This window comes from Oxyura jamaicensis, chromosome 2, assembly GCF_011077185.1.
Source record: "Oxyura jamaicensis isolate SHBP4307 breed ruddy duck chromosome 2, BPBGC_Ojam_1.0, whole genome shotgun sequence".
In the NCBI taxonomy this organism is placed as follows: Eukaryota; Metazoa; Chordata; class Aves; order Anseriformes; family Anatidae; genus Oxyura; species Oxyura jamaicensis.
Window position 1 is genome coordinate 17,646,204 of NC_048894.1, and position 26,244 is coordinate 17,672,447.

Consider the following 26,244-nt stretch of genomic DNA (forward strand, 5'->3'; position numbering starts at 1 on the left):
ACAACACCGTTATCCTGTTAGAGAAGAGATTTTATTAATATGAAGGATTGGGCCACACCACAAGTTGACCACTTTTATCATGATACTGTGTTCTAGGCATTTCTGTGCTGGTTTCTATGGGTTCTGGAATCATTCTGGGTATCTAAGTTAAACAGACCGCTCTCCATCTCCCTGGTTTTTCTCACTTCGTAAACACTTATTAAATATTCTTGTATCATTTCTCTTTCTTCTCAGTCTTTGCCATGCCACATTAATCTCTCGACCCTTATACTTAAATGCTTGTACTCTAGTTGTGTATTTTTGTTTCTCCTTTACGAAGGCATTCTGAAAGATTAAAAGAAACAAACCTTGATGAATTTTTACTGATCTCTTACTGTGCTTTGTATCTTTTGTCCACATCAGCTAATTTGCTACTGTGCATTTCATGATCTCTATCAGTTACTGCCCAACTATCCTGCTTTCCTTCATTTTTTATGCTATTTTCCTAAGCACATTTACCTACCAGTTTCCCAGGCTAGGTGAAGCATACTTTTCTAAAGCCAGTTATTCTTACTCCATTGCTCCACCAACCTTCCTTTCCTCAGGAAAGTGAACACAACTATCTCGGGATCTCTTACATTCAAATGTCCTTCCATCTTCAACTTTTCAAAGCAGAACTTCTCTGTTAGAGCAGAATCAAGCTCATATGGCCATTTCCAGAGTCACGTCCTTTGCCATCTGCCTCCAAGAACTTGGACTAAATTTCTCACAACACTGGCTGCTATAGTCAGTTGTGACCAGATTCATTCCTATTCTTTGCCTGCAGTGTGACACATCTCTACAGCTGTCTACAGCCAAAGAGCACCTTCCACTGACAGCTCATGCCAACTACAGACACCAAGGGTCCTTGTGTAGACTTAGAGAACCGCATCAGTTTCTGCAATGGGCCAAGTGGTTCAACATGCAGCTCATCTGTACAGCACATTTTTAATTTCACATCAAATGGAGGGAAGTTGTGCACTGTGACTCCTATTTTTTTTCCTAACAATAGTATAAGATAACCTATAATCAAATGAAACCATAGCAATGCTCTGGGCTTTTAGGTAAAGCTGATTGCTTTCAATTTAGCGTGAACGACACAGGTCTCTGAAAGACATCTTTCCTGAGTTGTTATTTAGCTTCAGTGATCACGGTTCATGTGCTATTTGTAGTTTTGCTTTTTTACATCATCTAGCACCTTCAGGGCTGTTAGTCACTGCCTCACGGCTGTTTGTTTGTTGCTTCTGATCTCTTCACTTTCAGTTTGGCTTTTAACTTCTCATTTTCGTTGCAGTGACAACACAAGCACTCAGGGGAAAAGGTTGCCTATTCCATCTCAAGCAAGAAGGTGTCCTTCAGTCTCTTATTTTTCTCAGTCAGAACACAGAAATCTCCACCTCACACTGTGGCCAAAAGAGAAAAGACCACATCTATGCCAATATTGCTTTTCCCTACATACAAAAGCTTGCAGCTTTTAAAATACAGCATTTCATGATACCACTTTTTGAGCTGCAGGAACACCAAAAAGGGAAACTTCTTATTTTAGTGATGGTTTCCAGAGATCATTTGTACTTTTGGAGTGTATAAAGTCATCCAAACATAACTCTAGGGCCTTAGTGTATACAAGAAACTTATTTCCCACTACATTTCCATTCAAGGATCATTTTGCAAAATCAGCACTAACAACTACAAAACCAAAAAGCACTGGTCAGTAAAGAGTCCAGGACTTTCTGAACAAACACAAGAGACAGCTTACCAAGATGGAACATTTTGATACAAAAACCTTAGTGCAAATCATCAGTTTATTTTCATTTATTATTTTACACAAGAGGCAGTGGTAAAAATAACTTTCGGAATGCAAAAACACTCATTTAGGTAGGGAGAAAAATAGGAGTCTAAGTTAGAGAACAGTAACATCAAGAGAAGCATTTCTACTGTCTGCTGCAAACTTAGCTAAGGCTCTGGAAAATACAAGAAGCCTGGTAGTAAGGTGGGCTGTGGTAACAGTGAGCACTTCACAGCTTCTATTGCCTGCTCAGAAGCACATTGTCCTTGTTCAGCCTTTACCAATTACAAAATGTTTCAAAGCATCTTCCTCTTTTGTAGCCTCATTTCTATATGATTCAAGGTTCAGACAGTAGTTCCAAGTACTATCATGTCCACACTACACATAATTCATTTTATGTCTGTGTTCCTAGATGAAGACAATAATTTAGTATAATTCACTGTAATTTAAATGACTGCAATCAAAATCATCCCTATTGAGTCCGAAAGCATGGCTGGGGAAGCACAGATTGAAACAATGGGCCTTGTCTCCAGGCTTTTTTGACAAAAGGAGTGAAGCTGAAACAGACTCATCCTAAAGGTAATTCCTCTCCACTCAGCAGAGTGCAGGACAGGTCAGCTTAACCGCTCTCCGGAGTTCCCTGCCTCTGTCTGGTGACTGCAAAAGCAGCTATGGTGACTCAGTAACTGTTATGGGATCCTAAACCTGCAAGAATATTGAGAAGTACATATCAAAATATACAGAGAATTTTGTAAGAACCAAAAGGACTCTGAAATCAGAAGTATTTTGTTTTGTTTTAAGCTACTTGAATACTTAGCTCGGAGAGATTAGATCAAACAGTTGAAATCAAAGTGCTCTGTAAACCAACCTCCTCCTGCTCACGGTGTGTATGCAAGACAGGTCTTTGCTTCCAGGGTTTGACTCCAGCTAAGGCAACATCTTTCTGAGCTGCAACAAACTGACTTTCTTTCTGGACCCCAGGAAATTTTTCATTTTGGCAGTGCTGACACCTGCCTGCTTCCTGCATATTCCAACTCCTGGTTCATTGATGTAGTGCTCTTCTCCCAAATTCTGCAGCCTCCAACCTCTCTGCCTGACAATGAACAAGGAGGAGGAATCTCCCTCCCTGCAGGAAAGTCCACTTTCTCCAGTCACACCCTTTACAAAGGGACCGAACATATAAACCGAGAGCAAAGACAATAAAAACATCACATTTGAATTTAAGCATTTAACCGTCAGGTGTCTAAAGCAAAAAGAGAAAAACCCTACCCCAAGCACTCTTATGACTGATGCTATCCTCAACTAAAGCTAAAGAAAACTTGGTAATCTGAGATTCAACCAATAGCTACACAAATTCATTTTGGATTTTCTTAAAATAACCTCATATCTTTAATAAAGATGTGATCAAAAATAAAAATTACAGTAAGCAAAGTAACGTTAAATATTAGAATGGGGGGCACAGTATTCACATGCTACTTAACTATGTAGTGGAATAAGAATCTCTCTTTTTATTTCCCTCCCCCTCTGGCAGCAAAGTTGTTAGAGATTTATCATACTAAGCTTTTTGTCTTTGCTATATTCTTCAGCAATGTGGGCCATAACATATGCTCAACAGCTGCCTAAAAGATGTGGACCCTGCAAACCACAATGTAATATGAAATACTCATTTTGCAGAAAAAATACGAGTATTTACTAAAACTTTGAAGCATGAAATAGTTGTAGCCACACAACTTTGATCTTGGAAAAATGGGATATAATTCAAGAGTGAAAAATTGCTATAATTGGGAAGCAAAGAGGCACACATTAGAAATGGAGAAATCAAGGCTGATTCAGATGTGTAATGGATCAAATTATTCAATGTTGGTCAGAGTGGAGCAATTATAACCAAAGACATTACTGAAAAACGATCCACATTGAATAATATGAAAAAGCAATTTTCAATTGTTTAATTTTTCTTCTATACGTGTCATTTGGAAATACCTGATGTTAGACAAATCACAACTCCCTTCCCCTCCAACACTCCCCCACCGAAAAAAGGACTGTTTATTTTCCACTATGCTTATTTCCTGAAATATGATTGTTTTAAAGTAAATTTCCTATCTAAAAAAAAAAAATGCATACCTGCTATTTTAACATTTTATTAGACAGACCAACTTCCATCCAGTGTGTTTTCAAAACTCCACCATGTTTTCAGACCTCCATAAACGTGCCTTTATTGTCTCAGATGGTAACATCTCTGTGTACAGTAACCATGGTAACTAACAAAGACACACTGCAAACTCTCAAAAGGAAAATCCCAAATAAATTATGTCTCTGTATAAATCAGAAGGTCCACTATTTAACATAAAAGAGAAGTAATCTATACAGTAATGCCTTTATTGTTGCTAGACAGGCTCATCTCTTTGAAAGCCAAAATGAGACCACCAGGACCTTTCTGTGCACTCCCACAGACTCCTGTAAGTCACTCCGGACACTGTGTAATACCCAGAGAGGCCTCCAGTTTCCATATTCCTACCCGTTCCTTACAACTGTTGTTATTTTAAGACAAAATCTTTACCTGATGAAGTTCAGCAGCTTCAAGAACCATACCCTTCCCCTGCTCCACACCTATGACAGGACTTTCAGACTAGGGCAGGATATGGGAATGAGGTAAAAGCACTGCATTCTTGGTCAAGGAGTATTCAGATAAACAGCTTTTTAAAAATATTGATCTACTTACCTAGCACAGAGCTTACTAATACCCCTAAAGAGCTCATAAAATCACAATTAATGAGTCAGGAGTAAATACACTGTCACCTACTGCAAAATTTCAGGTGAGTGTAAAAGTAGACAGTTTCTTTTCCAGTTTCTTGTCTCTCCATGTTTTACACAACCCAATCTGCCCTCTGTCAAACAGCTGAAGCCTCACCCATGTTAAACCATACAACAGTGGCAGAAATATTTGGATGATATGTCTCTACCTTTCTTCATGCAAGTCGAGGTAGGAAAGAGACCTGAGTTTCATAATACATTGTTACAATTGTCCTGATCCTAGAAGTTCTTATTGTGTTTCTGGCAGTTTCAGCCAACACACACACCTCGATACCTCGATCTTACTTTGGATAGCGGTTGCTTCTCTTCTGTAGCAAACCTCACTGCAACCTTGAATTTTAGGGACATGGTATATATAGTGGGCAAGATTGGTGGTAGGGGGACAGTTAGACCAGATGATCCAGGAGGTCCTTTCCAACCTTAGTGATTCTATGATTTCTATGCACTGTCAGTACCTCAGCTCTCTACTTACAAAACATCTCCCTTCCCCAACACAATGCAGTATCTAGACCTGCTGGGATTTACTTCTTCAGATGCATAACCTTACTCCACACGTAAGACACTATGTAGCAAAACAGATCTTCTTGCTTGCCTTTTTTTTTTTATTTTTTGTTTTTCAAATAAGGACACACTTCAGTGAGTTTCACCATATATTAGAATTAAACATGGTGTCTAAAAGGCAACATGAGAGACTTCCATGTAAAGTAGGTCAGTGAAGGATCCAGAACTATTAGCCACACTAGATTTGGGCATTAATTACTCTCATTTTTCTCAGTCTGACACGTATGTAAATCATGCTGTCACTGTTCATTTATGGATCTGTGAGGAAAATTTATACATATTTCATGAATGCTAGAGCTCTGTCTGTGACTACAATCAGCCTTTGCAAACATTTGCAAGCATCTGATTTGCTAAATTCCTCCTTCCAAATACAAAAGTGTAACAGCACAGAAATTCACTCAAGGCCACACGCATAGCAGCAGGTGTACTGCTCATTTTCATGGTTTTATCCAGGAGTTACTGCAACACTTTCTTGAATGTCTTGGAGACTTCTTACCCCTAACTAGCCACCTTCGACCATGCATTCTTCCCTCAAATCCTCATGCTGGCTGCTCCTTCTCACCTACACCAGACATGAGCTAGCTGTTTTTACTGTCAAGACCCATAGCAGTCCTAATACCTTTCCTTAGGCAGTAGCACATCTACTCCTATCTTTACAACACTGGTATCCATCACTGGCTAACTGTCAATGTGACATGCTTTCTTTTCTGCTTTGAAGGAGCAGCCAAAACAAAAAGAAAACCACACCACTATCCTTCAAATCCTCCCTAATAACTCAGCTGCAATGCTGACAAATGCTTGCAGATGCTTGAGATCACAACTGACTTCTGTTATCCCCTTGTTCTCCATTTCAAAATCCATTTGTTCTATCTTGTTTTAAGCTTTGATGTAAACCCCCCACAATGAAAACTGACTTTTAGTATTGGAATGGAGAGAGTAACTGAAATTTTACATATTGTGCTGCACTCTCCATCTCTTGGCAAATTCACAAGTGGAAATTCTTCTAAAAGATCTGCAGGGACTTGCATTATGGGCCCTCGGCTTGTTATATACTCAGCATATGTAAGTGACTTACCAGACAATGGCAACTGCCCTTATCATTGCTAATTAAGACCACACCAAAATGTCTGGCTTCTCCCCAGCTTCTCTCTGCTTACCATACAGATTTCCTTTGAGAGTCACATTTTGGGAGATAGGTTTTCTCACAGTTACTAGCATTTTAGCTAGATTTTAGCTCAGGCCAGGAAAGCCACTAGAAACAATGTAGTTGCACTGGACCTGTTACCCTGGTGCAGCAGACAGTCAGCTTGGTATGCTGGCATTTTATTCCTTTTTTCCATATGGAAGTACCTAGACAATTGTTAGAGTGTAGATTAAATGGTGTCCACACAATGGATTTGTACTTGTCTATGGTTCGGAAAAGAGTGCCATATGAAATGGAGCACTACAATTTTCTGTGCTCAGTTTAATTCAGACTCTTAGTAGTTCTATTTACTGGGTTTAATGATTTTGTTCTTCCTTAGAAGAAAGAAACACAAATAGAAGCGTCCCATGGATTTAAAAACATCATTTAAATATTTATACATTTGAAAAGTTTCCTCCTCAAGTTAACTTTAAAAGATCAAAGTAACAATTTTGAATTACTTCATGCAGGTTTTAAATTAGCAAATACAGCTGCCAACTGGATAGCAATAATCCTTCATGATAATCCTTCTGTAATTCTTTTGAGTTATCAGCATCTGATCAGCAGGTTCAATTAACATCAAGAAATACACAGAAGATCAAAAAAAGTATACCAATTGGCCTGTAACAATGTAGAATGATACAAATTATCATTTTGTTTCTCTAGTTCTTTAATCCTTTTATTTTCCCACCTTAAAAGGTTGAAGGAATGGAAAAGGCTAATGTCACTTTAGAGAATCAGGCTACAAAGCACAAGCTATTCTACACTTTCACATGATTACTCCACCGAAGATTACACTGAAACAAGAAAAGGTTCTACATGAGAACAAAAATTAATCAGGTTGATTTCAACCTGGAATGTGCGTAATTGATACCCGTACAGACTGCACTACCTCAAGTGCTGTTGCACTACCCAAGTATTGTTTGTGAAGGTACTTTTTAATATTAGAGCTGGTCAGAAAACAGAGCATGCAGTCAAATGGGAATTTTAACATATTCTTCCTTCTCAAATGAACAGGATTCTAAACTTCTTACCATAAATTCAAAAATATTTTGTTTTGGAGATGTTTTCATAGCATTGAAAACAGTGTATTCTAGAACGTGGAATATTATATACAGTAATAATTATATAATAATGACAAAATTAAAATTGCATGCTCTAAGAGGAGACTGCAGAGCATGACGGTACATCATCAGGTTTAGTGTAAGCATATATGGACACTAATCAGAATAGGCAGGGACACTTAATACAACCCGTTTGCTGGACAGCATGAGGGAAATGGGCTGTAGAAATTGGACAGACTCACGCTGTGCTACATGGACCGTTAGTCTAACTCAGTAGGGCACCGCAAATATTCTTAAAATGTTCACATACACACATGGAGGACCAAAACACCTAAAAAAAATGCTTTGACAGTCTTCTTGAAGTTCAGCGCAGTCAAAGGTATTTATTTCTATGACTTCTTGGCAATTTCCTCCACCTCCAGCAATCATTTTTTATGCTTTTATTTCCCCACCTTAAAAGGTAGAGGGAATGGAAAAAATGGAAAAAGATAACCAGCCACTGTCTTTAGAGAAGCAGGTTCCAAGCTCAAACTGTTCTACACTTTCACATGATTTCTCTGCCAAAGATCACACTGGAAAAAGAACAGGAGAGGTTCCTACAAAATGTTTTGATATTAAAAAACTGCATGTTTGGGTGGGAAGCTGCTCCACACAAATGTCTTTCCCTACAAGGCTGTTCTAACTCAAAACAAAACAAAATTATTTTCTTACTGTAAAAATAAAAATAGTGAATGTTTTTCCTATTTCCTAAGCACAAAAAGATACTGAGAATGGTAAAACAAACTAGATCACTTATGTGACTTACAAATCCAAACATATCCCAAATATGACAAGCATAACTATGTGTCTTTTGGAGACAGACTGAGATGATTCTTAAAGTTCTAAACGATCTATATAGGAAATGAACTATAAAAATAAGTTGCATTGTGATTCTTGGCCTTTGGCTGACAGAAGTAAAAGCTATGTAATACCTACTATTTACCTTGCTGTTGTACTTTCAGCCTTCAGTCTTTACTTGGTAGTTCTTTGAAGCATGTTTCAGGCAAGGACTGTGCTACTTGTTCTCCCCACCTGCCCTTAACCTGCACACTTTACCTGTAAGATCCAATATGATGTGCCTCTCTGCTCCATCTTCCACCAGCTGATTTCCAATTACCTCAGATCTATTCCCTTCCTAATTAACAACCACAGCTGAAACAAACGGGCTATAGCACACTGCCTTAGCCATGCCATCGTGCTGATGCCTGCTGACACAAAACTGCTTGGCTGATTCATCCCAAGTATAATACTTAAGTGGTTTCTTTTCAACACAGACTCAATAGGCCAATTTCTTCTGCCTACTGCTCTGGAAACACATGACAAGGCTTAAAAAACAACAACAACAAAAAACCGGCAAGAACCCTCTCTAGCAATATTCTTTATTTTAAATGTGATTCAAACAGCATCCACACAGGGGCAGATGTTCAGCCTAAGTGCAGCCTACAGAGCGAAAGGCATTACTGAACTGAGTCAAAACTACTGTTATTCCATATAGATGTATTTTTACTTAACATTCATTCCTGTAGGTGGTTTCCTTAAAAACAGTGAATTGAGCAAGTTAGCTTTTATTATTTATTTATTTATTTTTGTAATAAAGTAACCTAATCACATAAAAAGCTCTTGCATTGTTTTCTTTTAGTTTATTATTTACTTAATTCTTATTCTATACCAGTCTCAAATTTAGGTCCTCATGTGTTAAGCTAAACACTATTTGGTAACTTTATTTTCCTACAAAGACCCTACTAGAAGGTCAAATACAGAAGAAGTGTTATGAGAAAAGGTTGTTCAACTTTATTTTTCCATGTAATCATTATGCAAGTTTTTTAACTGATTAGACCTACACTGAAAGGCTAAATCAAAGTAGGAGATTGACTACATCTCTCTTGATACTTTATTACATCAAGAAAGTAATTGTTTCTTAATTGTTTCTTTTAACAGATTTTTTTTTTTTTTAATGAGCAATAGCTCCTATTCTCCCAGAAGTGTATTTCCAGTTCACAGCACTGCAACTTCAAGAAGCTTTACAAGATCATTTAGGTAATCCACACATCAGCACAGAGACACAGCAATACAACAAAGAAAATGAAATTAAAATGTTCAACAGAAAACTAGGAATTTCACTTCATATTAGAAAAATATTTTCTACAAAGATACATGCTATTAGGCAACTATTAAGTGAGGAGATTAGGAAAAAATATATTATGTTTACCCAGGATTACCCTGCAACAGATCTTTCTCATCATTTTGAAGCAACTGGTTTTGGCGCCTACAGACACAGAAACTGCAGATGACCTAAACCAATAGGTCAGATTCTAATTCCATTTAGTTGTAGGTAAATAATTATTGATTTTCATCTGTTTTAATGATTTCTATTCAGAAGACAGTATCTTCAACCTAAATTGTGAATACAGTGCCTCACTATTGAGATCTTCACCAAAAGACCTTACAGGGAGCAGCAAATAAAAATGGTAATTTTAGATAAAAATTGAATGTACAGCTATCTTGTCCTGGAATTTGAGAGTACAGGTTCAATAGGTAACAAGTCAAGTAAAGATAGATTAATCCTGGAAAACAGAGAAGAAAAGTGGGGTGGACTATTTTACACCAAGACAGCAATAATCTCATCATAAACCCATCCAAGGTCTTTTCCAGCATCCAGAATATTTGCTAACTTATGACTAACATGACAATTTTATGATAATTGGGACTAAAAATCTCACAAGAACCCTTTACAACACTGTAGACAGTCTTTTTAGCTACTTGGCCAGTTTTGGCCTCAAAACTGGACCTAGCAGCCACTTGCCTTTGCTTAGTACAAATCCAATTAGTAACTTTTTCCTCCCCCAAAACCAAACATGATCAAGTGCAATATAAAACAACTACAGAGAACTATGGGGTACATCAAAAATCATACTGTAGTCTTCCAGATTAATTTCATGGTGATCAATCTGATCTCCATGATGAGAACAGTTTTGCACATAGCTGTACTACCTTATTTCCATTTAACCATACCAGAACTGTTTAATCCTTGGCAGAAGGGTTAGGTCAGTTATCTGAGCTTCAGACATGGACATACAGACATGTATGTCCATATGCAATCACCATTCTCTACAGTTACCTTCCCTCCCATCACAAGAGGCACCACTTCCAGTTCAGAAAAATCTCTGAACTCTCTCTCAGTTGCTGAACTGTCAGGAGAGCATTTTATAGAATTCTCCCATGCTTCATACGGAATCCTGTTAATGATTTGCTTTGTCCCATAGTATTCCAGAGATAACTACAGGTGAGCCCAGTCAGACAGAGGATACAGGCTAGATGGACCTTCATCCAATTAAAACAAATATGCACACAGGAGCAGCCATACTCTGTCACATTCACATGCAACAGCCATAGTTTTACATGACTGTCATACTAGAAATGTCTAAGAATTTCACAGTACAATTCATATAAATAATGTTTAAAACAGAATTAAGAAAAAAAAAGAAACCTGAAAACTATCTTCCCAGATGAGCTTGTTGATACGTAGTGTGGGACATGCCTTTGAGAAATGAGGATTTCCCTCTCTAAGAAAAAAAATATTTCATCACATAGGTAGAGTCAAATACTCTAAAACCAGCAAACAAACAAACAAACAACAACAAAAAACAACCAAAAATGCAAACCAAACCAACAAATAAAAAAAAAAAAAAAAAAAACAGACTCCAAAGCAATGGAAACAGAAGTCTCTGTAAGCTAAAGACTAATTGCTGCTCTTATGAATTTATACACATATTGTTAAAAACAAAAAAAAAATAATTATTATAAATTTTAAGACAACTATATAGCTACTGTGAAAAGCAAACTGCAATGGCACTGTAAAGCTGCATACAGCTGAAAGGAAGGTGACGTGTCAGAGGAACCTATGCCCTAACAGGTTTCTTTTGCAGACCTTTGTATTAGAAGTACTGCTTCTCCAAAGTCACTGCTGGAAATTTAGTTCTCTGCTCATGTATATGTACACATACACACACCAACTGAAGTCCTTTGTACTCATGGATCTCCATGGGCAGTGACAGAAAGCATCCAAGGCTATTCCACCCAACCCACAGTGGCACTTGCACATGTGCAGCGTGGCACGTGAAGAGTAAATATAGAACTCCAGATGTAGCTTGTGTTCTTCACATCAATAAAATAAATCCATGCAAAATATAAAAGTTAAAATATAAACACTTGACTGTTTCCTCACAGTCCGTTCTATCCTGGCTGTTTGGCAACCATCCTTTACAGGCCAGAAGTTTCACAGATGGAGTCTCAAATGTCCAGCAGACACAACAGAAGCTAGATTTTTTAAAGATGCTCACTGCACAAAAGGCTGACATATTTTGATGTCGGTCTAACCTAACAATTTATTTTTTTAGAGCTTGTTTTCAGGATTAGATAACATCTGAGATATTTGGCAGAAGGATTACATTCATGTAGCTGGCATTATAAAACACAACCAATTCTTCAATCTCAACCTTATCAAACAATCAAACATCAGTAAGGAAGTTTTTGCAGAACAGATTATAGTGAACCTATGAAAATAGTAGTGATCAAGTTCTTTGCTCCTAGATTAGTCAAAATTAAAGACTGAAACACAAATTACAGGCCTTATCCTGCTCTCATTCCATTTGGGGAAATCCTGTTGCTTTCAACAGTATTTGGCAATTAGAACAGGCTACTACCCTTGTTGATTAGTCTTATTTGTATATTTATGTGCATAAAAAAAACATAATTCATTTCTACCATTTATTTTTGAAGACATCACCATAGCAGTTACTTTACCTGTTATATCCTAAGTCATATTCAAACAAATACTACAAAAGGAAGATTCCCATGACACACTTTTTGTCAAAGAAAGACCTAAAGTAGCAAATCCTATCAAGTCCTATTAGCATTTACATCCTAATTCTGAAGGCACAGTACTAGCCATATAAAATACCTAACAAGAATAGTGAAATAAGAGCAGAACATTTATTCAAAACACTGACAAAACTAAACAGTATTTATCACTTCACATGCAACCACTCTAAAGACAGACTTCAAACAAATAACTTGCATCTCATTCATTGTGTTCATACTCAACGTAAGAATGATGACTTGAAGATTTTTTTTCCAAATTATTTACCTCAAGAACAAGCCAAAGCTGGTCTCCATTTTTCACATCTTTCTTATAGTACATGCCATAGAATTTGACTACATTGGGATGATCAGAGAGAGCCTTCAAAATGTTGTACTCAGCTTCAATTTCTTCATCAATATCCTGGGATCACACATGAGAAATACATAGCAGTTAATAAATAATAAGAGTAATTAAAAACCAAAACAAAACAACAAAACAAACAAAAAAAGGTTCTCAGCCTATTCAGATCCAGTTTGAAATAATGCAAAGAAAAAAAAATAACAAAACAAATAAATCCAAGTATTAATGCTACAAAGCTTGGTTTTGTTTACTTAATGAAATTCACGTGTTTTTTTTCCTTGGTCTTCTGCCTATTTCAACTAACAAATGCATGGGGTATCGCAGAGGATCTCTCAGAAGGACGGGCAAAGAACATTTCAAGTTGAAGCCTGGGCAATCCACAAGTGTATAGGTGCAGACTGATGAGGTTTTGGGAAGTGCATGCAGATGCCTTGGGAAGTCACCAGTTACTTCTGCAGTCTTAAGGCTATCGCCATCCAGAGATGGTGCAGCTGAAAATACCTTGCTACCACTCTGTTCGCAAACAAGTATGACTGCAGCCCCTTCTTACTCATTTATCATTCCACTTTCTGAAATCACCTGTGAATTCTTCTCATTTTCTGCTATCACAGAAATTAGTGATATCCATGATTTCTCCAGCTTCACCCACTGAGCTGAGTGGTGGCATTTTGGTCAGTATGTTTTGTTGTTGTTTTGTTTTTAAACAGACCTCATGTTTCTTACATAGCGAGGCAAGTCCATTTGGAGGCAAGACCTGAGACATGATTGTCATCACGTATACCAGGAGCTGTGCAAGGCCCTTCAGGCCAAATACAGATGCTAGCAACTGTGGGCACTGGACAAGTCAGGTAACCCCTTTCACCTATGCACTAAAAGAGCTCATTGAGGGATGTTTTTAGACTGCTTTCATCATCCTGAGGAAACATTCAGTCCATCCATGCCATGTTCTACCCTGTAGAGGCAGAATAGCTGCAGTCATTCTCCCTACATTGTTTAGATCTTGAAAAAGTACGGACAGCAAACCTGTTACCAAATTTAAAGTGCTTTTAATACAATCTGCTATTTGCAGACAAAAAAAAGAAATAGACAAATCACTTGTAGAGGAAGGCTACCCATGAAGTGCACTATCCATACAAATGGATTTCATACCAATGAAAGGCACCTACTTGGGGCTGAAAACCTGTATCACCTGCCTCATCACCACCAAATGGAAGTGACTGTTGGGGAGAAAAGGGATGCTTTGTAGTCCTAATGAATGACAATCCTCATTTTGTTCACAACATAAGACACCTGTGCCTAAGAGGACACCTGTTTCCTATGCAGGTCTCTCCAATACTAAATCCAAGTAAAGTTCCTCACGTTAGCCTTGGGCTGTTTTTCTTGACTGACCTCAAAGAACTTCCCTTGTCACCAGTACCTTTAGGAATTGGGTTGTTAAACTTTCCCATTGAGCTTACATGAACAAGTCTTCTTACAAGGAAGAGCTTTAGAGATTTTATTTATTTATTTATCTGGGGGGAGAGGGGGGGAGAGCAGGAAGCAGCAGCAGTTTTCCTCTATTTCAAAAAAGAAGGAATTCACTCTAAAAGAATTTTCCCACAAGCACAACACAGAACATAGCCAAAAAAAAATAACAAGAAGGAAGGAAGAAACAACCAAGGTACTGGAGGGAACAGAAGGACAAAAATGGAAAGAGACAAAGATAAGAGGGAATGAGAGCAAGAGAGCATCTGGTAGAAACAAAAGGACAAACTGACAGAAATAAAGTCAAAAACAAAATACACACAAAGCACAAAATAGCCCTAGATGCCTTGGGGAAATTGGAAGAGAATTACCTACTGTCCCACTGTGATGTAATAGATGTTTCTGTCTCCTGAGGGGTACTCAGAATTTGAAATTTTTACCAATATGAGGAGAAATTAAAAGAGGGAGAATGAAATGAACAGAATATTTATTCTATACATACTAGAAAAATATATCTTCCTTTGCATTTTATGAAGGAAGACAACTTGATATATTTGGTTGAATTTAATATATTTACCTGCATAAAACATAGCTAAAGGGAGAGCCTCTTCTAGAAACAGTAGATGGAATATTTTCATGTGAACTTAGATATAAGGTATCCTGGCTAAGAGTCTTAAAGTACACTGGTGCTTACTTATAGCCCTAAGGACAAGACTAAGTTTGTTCTCAATTCCATCTTCATACATAGTCATTTCAACACCTTCGCTTTCTTGTTTCAGTTTCAAAAATCTGAGATGTTATTTAACATAAAGAATCTAGAAGCTCTAAAAAGATTAAATGTGAAATGCTTATTTCAATTTCATATCACCCACAATAATGTAGTTTCTTAAATCGGTATTTCCAGGTTGAATTAAGTAATATAAAAGCATATTTCTGCTCTATTCTTCAGTCCACCTCCTATAGGTTGCACATTTCTGAAACCATCTTTAAAGAAAAAAATAAACTTAAAGAAAATATATAAAGTACCTTTTTCATCATTGCAATGGCTCCCTCTGCAGCCATTAACAATACTTTCAGTTTAAACAAAAAGGCCTGGTTTTATAACTTTCACTCTATTTCTAACATTGGATTGCCATTTTATTACCAACATGGAGATACAGCAGCTACTTCAGACCTCCTGTTAATAGGAGGGGGGAAAGAAGAATGGTGTTCTTAGAATAAAAAGGAGAATATATTCAGTTAAGAATTCAAGTCTTGTACTCTGATGTTGACTGAATTATTGACTTTCCATTACATATCAGTATCCTCGGCTCGCTTGTTTGTACACTGAAAAAAAACTCCTTTAATATAGACAAAAAAAAAATATCCATGAGAATATTTGACGTAAGAATAATCTAGTTTTAAAACAAAACTAGAATTTTAATATAAGTAGATGCCTTTTTTGAATAATATTGGGGTATGCTGAAAAAGAAAATTCTCAATGCTTCCAGTTCAACTTTCTCAGTTCATGGAAGTTCTGGGTGACAACTTACAGGGTTTTCAGCAGCTGAAATGAACAGAAGTTTAAAAGTCTCAAGTGACCAAGAAGAAAATTTTAAACTGCACGTTTTTACAAAGAAACAAGAAAAAATGGAACTTTTAAGTCAACTATTTCATTAAAATTGGGAATCTGTTATACCTTAATATTTTTTTCTTCCTTCTGTTTCTTATATTGCATCTGTATCCATTGTTTTTATTTCTTCTGGCTTCTTGATATGCTACTCCCTTATCTCCCATATAATCTGTTTCTCTTTCCTTTAGCATCATCTTTACTTCCTCTTCTCTCCCTCTGTATTCATCTTCTACCCTTTTCTTATAGCCTCTAAAGCATGTAGAACATTGAAACTTTACCTGATTCCTTCAGAACCAGTTACCTGTTAATCACCATTCCTGAACACTTGTAAAACAGATTAAAGCAGATAACATTTCCTGCCATACTGGAATTAGATGAACACCAACTGCAAGGAAGTCCTCTTTTCATTGTAAACATGCAAACTTCGTTTACAGAAAGCAATAGAGTCCAGAGTTTCCAATGCATCTGAATTCACCAAGAGTCTTATTGCTCGGCTGTAAACCATGTTTACTTTGGGAGAGGTATGTGATGCTGCATTGAGGTTAGCCTCCTTTTGTTACTTTGAAAGTATACTGAAATGAAAAGCAGATTAACAGGAAACACATCCAACATAATGCAAGACAGTATGGTTTCACATTTTGTGGACATGAAGGCCACAGGAACATAATGAGACATGGTGTGACACACAGTGTTTCACACAACACAGCGTGCTTTTCTCCAGCTGCCCAGAGAGTTGTGCATTGGAATCACATGCCCCACGTCGAAGCATATGATGTAGCAGGGTCACAGAGCCAGACTGTGGATGGGACTGGAAACACTTTCTCTTGCCACTACAGTGTCCTTGCTGCTATGCAGTCCATAGCTTGTGTTCACACACAGCAGCATCTGCTACGCGAGACCTACGAGCCCAACAGAAATTGTAACACCGTGCTAAAAGTGCAAAACGTGAGCTCAAGGGGGCCACTTCAAAAAAGGAACAGCTCCTTGTCTGTGTTTAGCAGGTTACTGTTCTCAAGAATGATCTCATGCCACATGTAGCCATCACTGAGGTCAATGGAGTTCACCTTATGAACCAGACTAACATTCTTCCTTATTCTTTGAGCATTAATCTGCTTCCCAACAAATGACAGTTATTGAGTACAAAAACCCTCTACTACATAATTCCACATCCTCATCACCTGGTGATCTGTGTGTAAGAGTTACTGCCTTTGTATTTTCCATTTGAAAAGATGGATCTCTAAGTGTTTTGGCACATTCTGAAAATGCAGAACCAATAATAACAAAAAGAAAGTATGTTGTTTTATTTTTAAAGTGTCACTCATAGCACTTAACTTGGCTAAAAACACATACTCAAAATAGATGCTTGAAGACGTCTAAGACACTTAAAAATATATAGCTTCTTTACTAGCTAGCATGTCAAAAAAGGAAAAGGAACAACAATAAGAATATAAGGAGCTAGGACTCTGGTATTTAAAAGGAAAATAAGCAGGTCTATAGTTGAAATTAAAAGATAAGCAAGGCGGAACCAAAAGAAGTATTAGAGTTTAGGTCTATTCCTGACTTCTACCATACACAACCACTTCCAAGATCCCTCATCATACAGAAAAAATGCAGTGATAGCTAGAAAATATATTTCACTTAGCAGGTTGGAGTTATCAATTCTGATGTAAATGACCTATTGAGACTGAAAGAAGAAGAAACAATACTACATAATAAATTCAGTTACAATTAAATAAGTACAAACACAAGTAATTTAAGTAGCTTACATGAACAGGATCCAAGATTTTGACTGCTGCTTTGCTGCCATTTTTCTTATTTAATACCTTGAAAACTTTTCCATAAGTTCCTTTGCCAATAGTCTCAATTATTTCCCAGGTATCTGAAGGGTCGGGAAAGCTATCAAATATGATTGTTTTCCCAGTCAACGGAAGCATCTCAAATGATGGCTCCTAGAAAACATTAAAAATTTTAGCATTCAGTTAAAAAATGATTATTCACAACTGGTTTCCTACAAATATGAAAAGAAATACATATTCCAATCTCTAACACTAGAATTATTTTTTTTCTCCATGTAGCGTACATGCACTGAAAGCATAACAAACCAGAAAGTTTGCAGTTAATATAGGTACTTAACATGGTCAACACAGCATCAAATTAGTACAAATGATCATTTGAATTTCCCTTAATTTCTGGCTTGAACAAAGTCAGTAGAAGCGTTCCCATAATGAAACTAAAGCACAACTCTGGGATTTTTTATTTTTTTATTTTTAAGGGGCAGGGCAATGGGAGTCAAGCTCAGAGATTACTGTTATATGAAATCCAGAGGAATCCTACTCTTAGCATTTGAATTTTTATATAGAACTTAATCAAACAGATTGAAGTGGTAGATCTTTTTACAATATTCTGGTCTTCTGACAAGCAAGTACTCGCATTCAGTCATGGAAAACGTGTTTACTGGTGTACATTCATTAATGCACCTATTTTACATACTGTAAAGGAAACCCCCACCTATGCCCTGGTCAGTGATGGATACAAGTCACTAGCATATGCTTTTATTCCAACTATCCAGCATCTACGGTGTTAAAAAACAAGACACAAACAAACCAGAAACTCCCACCTTTACTGTTTTTTAAGAACAGGCAAAAACCTGGTAGAGGGGTATTAAAAATTATGTTATTGTATTCCCAATTGCAGAGCCAAGACTGAAAAATGAAAGGGGCAGATAAGACGGCAGCCTCAAACCCTTACTGAGTAAGGGCACAACAAGTGAGCGAGCTTTGGAGAGTCATCTTCATACACTCATTTTTTAAGTTTTGTAGCCTGTTTTAAGAGTATTATATCAATTTAATTATTTTTGGATTTTTCATTTTCAACAGCATACATCCATACACGAAGCAATTTATATCATGATATGCCAGTTACAGAAATAGTATTATACTGCACTTTTCTGATAACGTACAGAATACCTTCAATTTCAGCTTCATTTTTGGCTTCCAGCATACTCACCATACTTTCTTTACTCACCTGCTTACTCATATAACCACGCTATAAATGCAGTATGTACACCCCCTAGAAGCAGCTGAAATGGACTGCTACACAAACATATGTTGTATCAGCTCTTTAAATTATCCAATATGCACATTGGCACGTCGCATGTATTCAGACAAGTTTTCTAGCTCTCCTGGGAAACTTGAGGTTCAGAATGCTTCCCACTGCTCTGCTCTTGGTTGATTAACTCACTCATCACTGAGAAGATAGGGTTTTCTTCTTTTCTTCTCCTTTTTTTTTTTTTTTTCCCTTATTTTTAAATGTTGCCCACTGAGCACTGCGACCTTGACTTCAACGCCTGTAGGAGCAAAATGACCCAGTTTTTCCTGTCATAACATGATCTCCCTTAACACAAAACCAAGTTAAGATCAAAGCAATAACAGAAGATCAAGAGATGGAGAGCTAATACACAACTCCGCAACTCCTATTACAGATTCAAAATTTCCTCTTTCCTCCTGTCCACCTCTCCCGCTTGGATTCCTATAAGCACAACCCAGTCAAGAGATTGACTGCAGTCTCTTCCACTGCATAACCTTTCCACCTCGTGCCTCCTATTTATCCATGCCTTGAGAGCTTTGCTGTTTCCAGGCAAAGCCTCCTCTTTTCCAGAAAGTGAACACAAACAATTTATAACATTTTGGTCAAGGATTATTTTTTTCTTTTGCCTACAGAACAGTGCTCAAATAAAACCATAATGTTTGTATTTTCTTAGAAACAAAGAAAAAATAAAAGACCACTTTATAGGTATATGCAAATGCTTTATACTTAGCTCTTAATTGTGACCATTATTAATTTCAATTAGCAAATTGAGAAGAATTTCTTTGGAGGATGGCAGTGAGATTGGATTCATAATCCCAAACTTTTGTTTTGGGAGACATGACAATGATGAAATTTCTGTCTGAGCCTAAGTTTTTAGACCAGAAGTCAACTGTTTGCTTCAAGTTTTACTGAATACTCAACACATAATGGATGATTTCCTAGAAAAAAAGGTGGAGAGCAATCCATGGGCACCTCCATAAGAACCAAGACGCCCAAATCATTTTGTATGTAGACGTACTCCAATATATTTTTGACAGAATAAATAGCCTTCCATAAAAATCTAGGTCCTGCTATGCTTCACATTGCAAGAACATGCAGCAAGCATCCCTGACCCAAGCAACTTACAGGAGATGTGCAGAAGTTATATAAGGAAAAATAATTTATTTCCTTTCAAAAACAAGTACCAAAGACGAAGGAGGGATTCAAAGACTCCAATATGTAGCCTATTACAGAGCCACACAGAGAACTCTGATACCCTGAAGCTCAACCTACATCCTTAATCAAAGGACCACCCTGCCATCCAGGGGTTTCACAGCAAAGAGCATATTCTAAGAAACACACATCAAAAATGGCAGCTTCAGCCAGCTTCTCAGATTTCATTCATTTCCTACAGGTTAACAGAATGCAGCTGAAATTAATTGACTCCCTGTATCACTTGCTTATTTGTCTGCAGAGACTAGTACAAGGAGAACTGTGAAGGACTGAGGAAACATGGTCCTGCAGGTGTTATTGGCTACCAAAAATCAGTGCTAGAAACAGTCACATACTTACTTTTCCCCCTGCAAACCAGACCAGTTACACTTTTTCTCGTCTTAAGTCACCACATACTTACCAATAACACATTCAATAACTGCCATACTTAGCTCAAGAATTTAAAGCTACTATTCCTGAAAGAATTATTTACTCTAATCCTTTGTCTTTTGATTTGCAGCTTCAAAATCGTGACTTGAGTAAGTTATATTGAACATATTTCCTCACGTCCACCATGTTTAAGAACAAGCCTCTGCAGATAAATTGTTTAGCTTCCACTTCTGTTATTAGAAATATATTAAACCGAATGATTTCAAGTGTTCTGTTCTGAGCTATGAACAATGTTTTATTGCATCTCAGTGAAGCTGAGACAGCTGATAATGATATAACCTCATATTTCAGCAATAAATAGGACTGTCTCTGGAATACATCTGGATGCTCCAATAACTGGGTAATTTATCATACCCCTCACTATTAAAATTTTTCTTTAAAAAACAGCTTATGGCTTGATTCAAACTTCTGAGCTAGGAACGTACCCTCAAACCTCTATAAAAACTCTTTAAAATACCTCTGATGTGCTCAAAAAATTACTAAATTTAGGGCTTTCAGAAAGAAAAACAATAGTTTGGGGAATTCCTGGACAAGGCAGCAATTTATTTTTTTGATTGCTTGCGGGTTTTTTGTTTGTTTTGATAACGGTAGGATGTGGCGTCCGTGATCTGATCACTGTTGTAACAATAAGCTGGGAGAGATTTGTTTTCAGATAAGCCAGCTTCATATGATTTTTACCTTTGTAAGTGATATCAAACATACACACTCTATGCAACAGACCTCAAACAACATGCTAGAGAGATCCCGAAATGCCCCACTCAGTATCGATGCATACAGATCACTGAATTCTCCATCATTTTCAATACCTAGCTAGTTTGAAGAGGGAAGGGGAAGTGGCAGCCTCATGATGAACGTAGTGTATCTCCTGTAGGCCATCAGATTGCTGCAATGGCAATTCAGCGAAGCACATTCATCACACCTGAAACTTGAGACACTTACCAATTACACTACTGAGGGCTTTATGGTCAAGGCCACAGAGCATTACAGATGATGGTGTCAAGTGGGAATAAGCAATAGTATTTGCTTCTGCAATTTGAGCTGCAAGCACAACAGTGCCTGAATTTCATAAAGAATGCTACAACTCAGCCCAATATTTTTACTATTATATATATATATATATATATCTGTATTTCAGCACTCAAAAGTTTGTCACCGTTTAAGACCATAAAAGTTTGCAACTTCTTTCCTCCATTCCCAAGCAGTTTCTGACTGGACCTCCAATCTCACTTAGATGAAAGCATATCGATTTGCTCAATAAGGAGCTGATAAAACAAGTGGGGCACCTCTTCTCATCCTTCTCCATAAAGGAAGCCCAGATGATTAACAAAGTAGATACCTATTCATTTGTGACTAAAATGAAGCCAACCTTAAGGTTCCCACCAGCATCTTGTCTCCAGGCCACCAAACTCTTCTGTTTAATGGTCTTGAAAATTAGAACCGCAACCTCACAGATTCAGTTGAAAACACAGCTACTGAAGTGGTCTTTGATCTCTCATTTTATTTGTCCACATCACTCCCCCTCTCCCATTGCAAGCACTGCATGTGTTTGACCAGACAGCTCCTGCACATATGGTGACCCTACCCTGTAATCTGCCAAACAGATTCACATTTGTCGCAGGATGTAGATGTCAGGAGGAAACAACACTAGCTTATGTTGCCCATTGGGTCTGTTTCCCCACGTGGAGGTGATACTTTCAGTCTTCACAGCACTCCTTCTGAACCTGAAATAAAACTCTCTTGCCTATCAAATGCTAGAAAAAATATTTAAAAAAACAAAACAACAACACACACACAGAGAGAGAGAGAAAAGAAATGCCAGGCAGCTTTCATGTACAGGCTGCTAAGGCTTGTTATATCAAAGAAAACAAATTTTCCCACTTCACCTTTTCTCCACCTGATGCATTAGTTTGATATTTACTTTATAAAGTCTGTGGTCTGGTACTGAGCACCGCACACAGTAAGGCCTTGAATACTTGATGCAATAGTACAATAAAATCCCACAACTTTTTCTCTTGGTTCATGAGTTTATGCCTACACTGACAATACATTTTTAATAAGAAAGTTAATGGTTGCTGCATGGTATTCCTCAGGTGATCAAAGTATATGAAGCTGACATACGCCATTCACCAAACCAACACCTAATATTTTCTGGATAAATGTCCAAGGAATTTGATTGTTCAACCATGAGCATAGATTGCAGCTCAGGTATAAACCTAGCAGCTAGGTATAAACCTAGCTGTAACGAGCCACTCACACAGCCTACTATCTCATCCAACATTCAAAGAGTACATTTTGCTCCTGAAAGCCCAATACCTTCTCCACTTAATTCAGAAGGATACTTGGCTTACAATTTTGCTAATGATAAAAGCAATACAAATCTAAGCTCAATGTGATGTTTTTTTTTTTTTAAACTTCATTTGTCTAAAACCGAGTACACTTAACACTAACTTAATTTTGAAAATAAAGACCTTCACATTCACAATTTTTTGCATTATTACCCAAGTTTTGTACTATCCACGTATCTACCCGCATTGTTCTCTTTGATTGTACATCAGTTTGCTTACTACTTTCTGCTCTATACAATCCCGTGTTTTTTCAGAACTGAACAATTGTCTTTGCCATCTACAAGAAACTTTCCAGAGGGAATAATAAACCAACAACAAACAGCAAGCTATTTACAGACACTGCATTAGTAGCAAGAAAGCTTTGACTGCTGCTTTAATTAGGCCATGCCATCATTTTGTCGTTTTGGCCAAATAAAAGTCCTATAAATCACATTAAGCCTAGGAAAAACTGACAGTAAGACATCAACTTTAAATTCATTTCCATAATGAAAATTTAAGATCAACTATGACTTTCAAATCAATTCAGGGAATATGAGATCAGGTTTACTTTTTCAGATATGACACCTGTTGTCCAGAATAATGCAGCCTATCAGAGTACAGAACTATATCCAAAAGTTTTCACCAGTTTTTACTACTTAGAGGTGTTATTTTTAGTTATTCATTATTTGGAAAAACAAATGTAACATTCATCTTTTCAACTGAGTGACATCTAAAAACATCATACTGAGATGTGACACATTTGTGATGAGAGGCGTTTTATCTCTGTTGTTACAGATAAGAGCTAGATGCTTTGTAGCAGTCATTAGCCCCGGCTATGGTAGATGAGGAATACAAGTCAGCAACCTTCTCTATGAGTCTACTTCTTCACTGTTGTGTGCTCACTCAAGTGCAACACGATAGCTGGGATTTACCTCACTTGATATGCGTACAATAAACCTGTTGGAACCTAAAGTAGATACTATAATCTCATTTTAGACCCGGCCAAAACAATCAAAAAACAATTCACCAGGCCAGGTTGGTATCTACCTTAGAATGAGAAGAGTCACTCCAGATTCCATTGATTATATTGGCTAAATCTTCACTGACTGCAAGAGGAACCCAGTTATCTAGATTCAGATGTAAATGGTAGGCAAAATGAATCATATCCTACCTGACTGCTGGAAACAGAGAGTTACAGTTTAAGAACTGATGAAAAGATTATCAACTCCATGCTTGGAGTTGTCAGGGAAGCAGTAATCCAGTCACATCTCATCACCTGAAAGTTAACCAGTCTTAGACATTGTCTGATGATGCACAGAACCAAGCAAACTTTAAAGAAGCAACTGAACACCAAATCAATGCAAATGCAGAAATGAATGTTTACTTTACAGCATCTGGAGACAAGGAAGGTGATAAATTAAGCGTAATCTCAGACAATGTATTTCCTGAGCACAATTCAAAGTATGTATGTTAATCTTAGGGCTGCTCAAGGAAGAATTCAATCCACTTCTGAGGGCACCTTTTAGTGCTCATTCTCTGAAGAGCCAGGTAACTGCTTTTTCTGTTTCTAATAAACAGTTTTTCCTCTTCTGACTGTTATCCAGCAACACCTTTCCCATCTAAGCAAGACAACCTTCAGGGAAACTTGATGCCTCTGGACTCCTTGACCTTGGTAAAACTTCTACACACAACAGAGGAACAGCTCTGGGTGGTATTGGTACCTGATCTCCTATTGATAAATGCATATTGGGTGTCTACACTGACATTTCATCTGCTGATTATTATTCAGCTGATCTTGACATTTGACTTGCAGCAGACTAAACTGGCCAGCCCTGCTCGCAGGAGGCTCCACCTCTTCACTCTCTGAATGCTCGCAGAGGGCACTGCTGGAAGATGTCTACATCAGGTTCCACACTGGTTTTCCTCCATTCCCCTCCTGCCACTGACACTAATGGTCCAACTGCGTGCTGAGGTTTACTGTTCTCAGGAAGGTCCATCAGAGAAGGTTTATAGAAGCAACAGGATACAAAATCGACCTGGGCTATAAGCACTCAATTCTACCTTCATGCCTAGGGCCTGCCCACTGGGTGACAATCCTTCAGAGCTCAAACGGGCTGGCAGTACTGGTTTCCAGTGTTTTCAAGCCAGCCACCAGTTACAAAAGAGGGTTTGAAAAGAACAGGGAAACAAAGTGCTAAATTTAATTATTGTATTATGAAGTCAATTTTAAAAGCTGTTACTTTGAAAACAAATGAGAGCTAAATATTTTCATGGCAATTGTCATCCAACAGAATATGTTTATCCAGGGGCATTACAATGATGAAGACAAGATTAAAAACTGAAGGGAGAACAGTGTCATTACCAAATTGTATTTGGACCTTGTGCCACCAGAAGTAATGAGCTGACACTGGCGATCCATGAGCTGAATCGCACCCAGTTCATTTTGCAGCTCCAGAAGAGAACAATTTTTCAATGTATCCACACTAGATCAATATATTAGCAGAGAACTTAACTTTCAGAGCTAAAGCATCACTTAATTTTTCTCTTTTAACACAGTAAAACTTTATAAGGCCGTAAATAAATAAATAAATAAAATAATAATAAAAACATACGGCGTGGTCATGCTCACTCCCTATTTCCCCAAAACTCCGATCAGCAGCAGAGCGGCCCACACCTCCACACACACACCGACGTATGGACCCGGGCCGGGGAGAGCCCCGGCCGGACAGCCCAGCCCGGAGAGCCGGCGGCGGGAGGCACCGGCCCGACCCCCCGCAGGACCCTCCGGGAGTCCGGGCCGCCATGTCAGGGGGCTGGGTGGGCATGCCGGGGGCCGCGCCGCCCCGAAGCCGCGTGGTGCGGCGGTGCTGCAGCGCAGCTCCCTCACAGCCCGGTTCCCCAGCGGCCCCGTGTCCCCGCTGCTCCCTGCCCGCCGCTCCTGAGCCCGGGGGCTGGGGTTACCCGCAGCGAAGCCTCCTGTCCCCGCCGAGCCAGCCCCGCTGAGGGGGCTGGGGCCGCGCCGCCTCCGCCGGCTCTGCCTCGGCTTCGCTCTCCTCCTGGCTGCCCCGGCCCCGCCGCGGGGTCAGCGGCGGATGAGCGGTTTGCCCCGGTAATCCCCGCAAGCAAAGCCCGGGAGGCTCGGCCCGCCCCGGGCACGGCGCGGCGGGGGGCGCAGGGGCGGCTTGGCCCGGCCCGGCCCGGCCCGGCCCGGCCTGGCTCTCCTCACGGGGGTCGCCCCGACCCGAGTGTGCAACAGGGCCGCCACCGCGGAGTGGGGCTGGCCCGCGTCCATGTTAGGGTCACAGCCTCAGGGGCCTGATCCACCAAACGGGCTGGACCTGGCAGCCACAAAACATCGATAAAGTTTGCAGACTTGGTAGGGGTGAACGGCAAACCGCAGCACTGGGTCTGCTGACAGCCTCGCTGTCCTGTC

The 26,244-nt window shown here is 38.6% G+C and overlaps 1 protein-coding gene across 2 annotated transcripts in view; it reads right to left on the reverse strand.

Annotated features, from left to right (window-relative positions):
- The window catches only part of MYO3A (myosin IIIA), a 113,989-nt gene extending 93,813 nt beyond the window's left edge, over positions 1–20,176 (reverse strand). The window contains exons 1-4 of one of the 2 annotated variants that reach the window (XM_035319449.1): positions 20,031–20,107; positions 19,341–19,407; positions 17,526–17,708; positions 12,609–12,743 (exon numbers count right to left, since the gene is read on the reverse strand). In XM_035319449.1, coding sequence (XP_035175340.1) covers positions 12,609–12,743; positions 17,526–17,693 — 303 coding nt within the window. In that variant the 5' untranslated portion in view covers positions 17,694–17,708; positions 19,341–19,407; positions 20,031–20,107. The other variant, XM_035319448.1, reaches the window with a different exon arrangement.
- Positions 20,177–26,244: the final 6,068 nt, after the last annotated feature.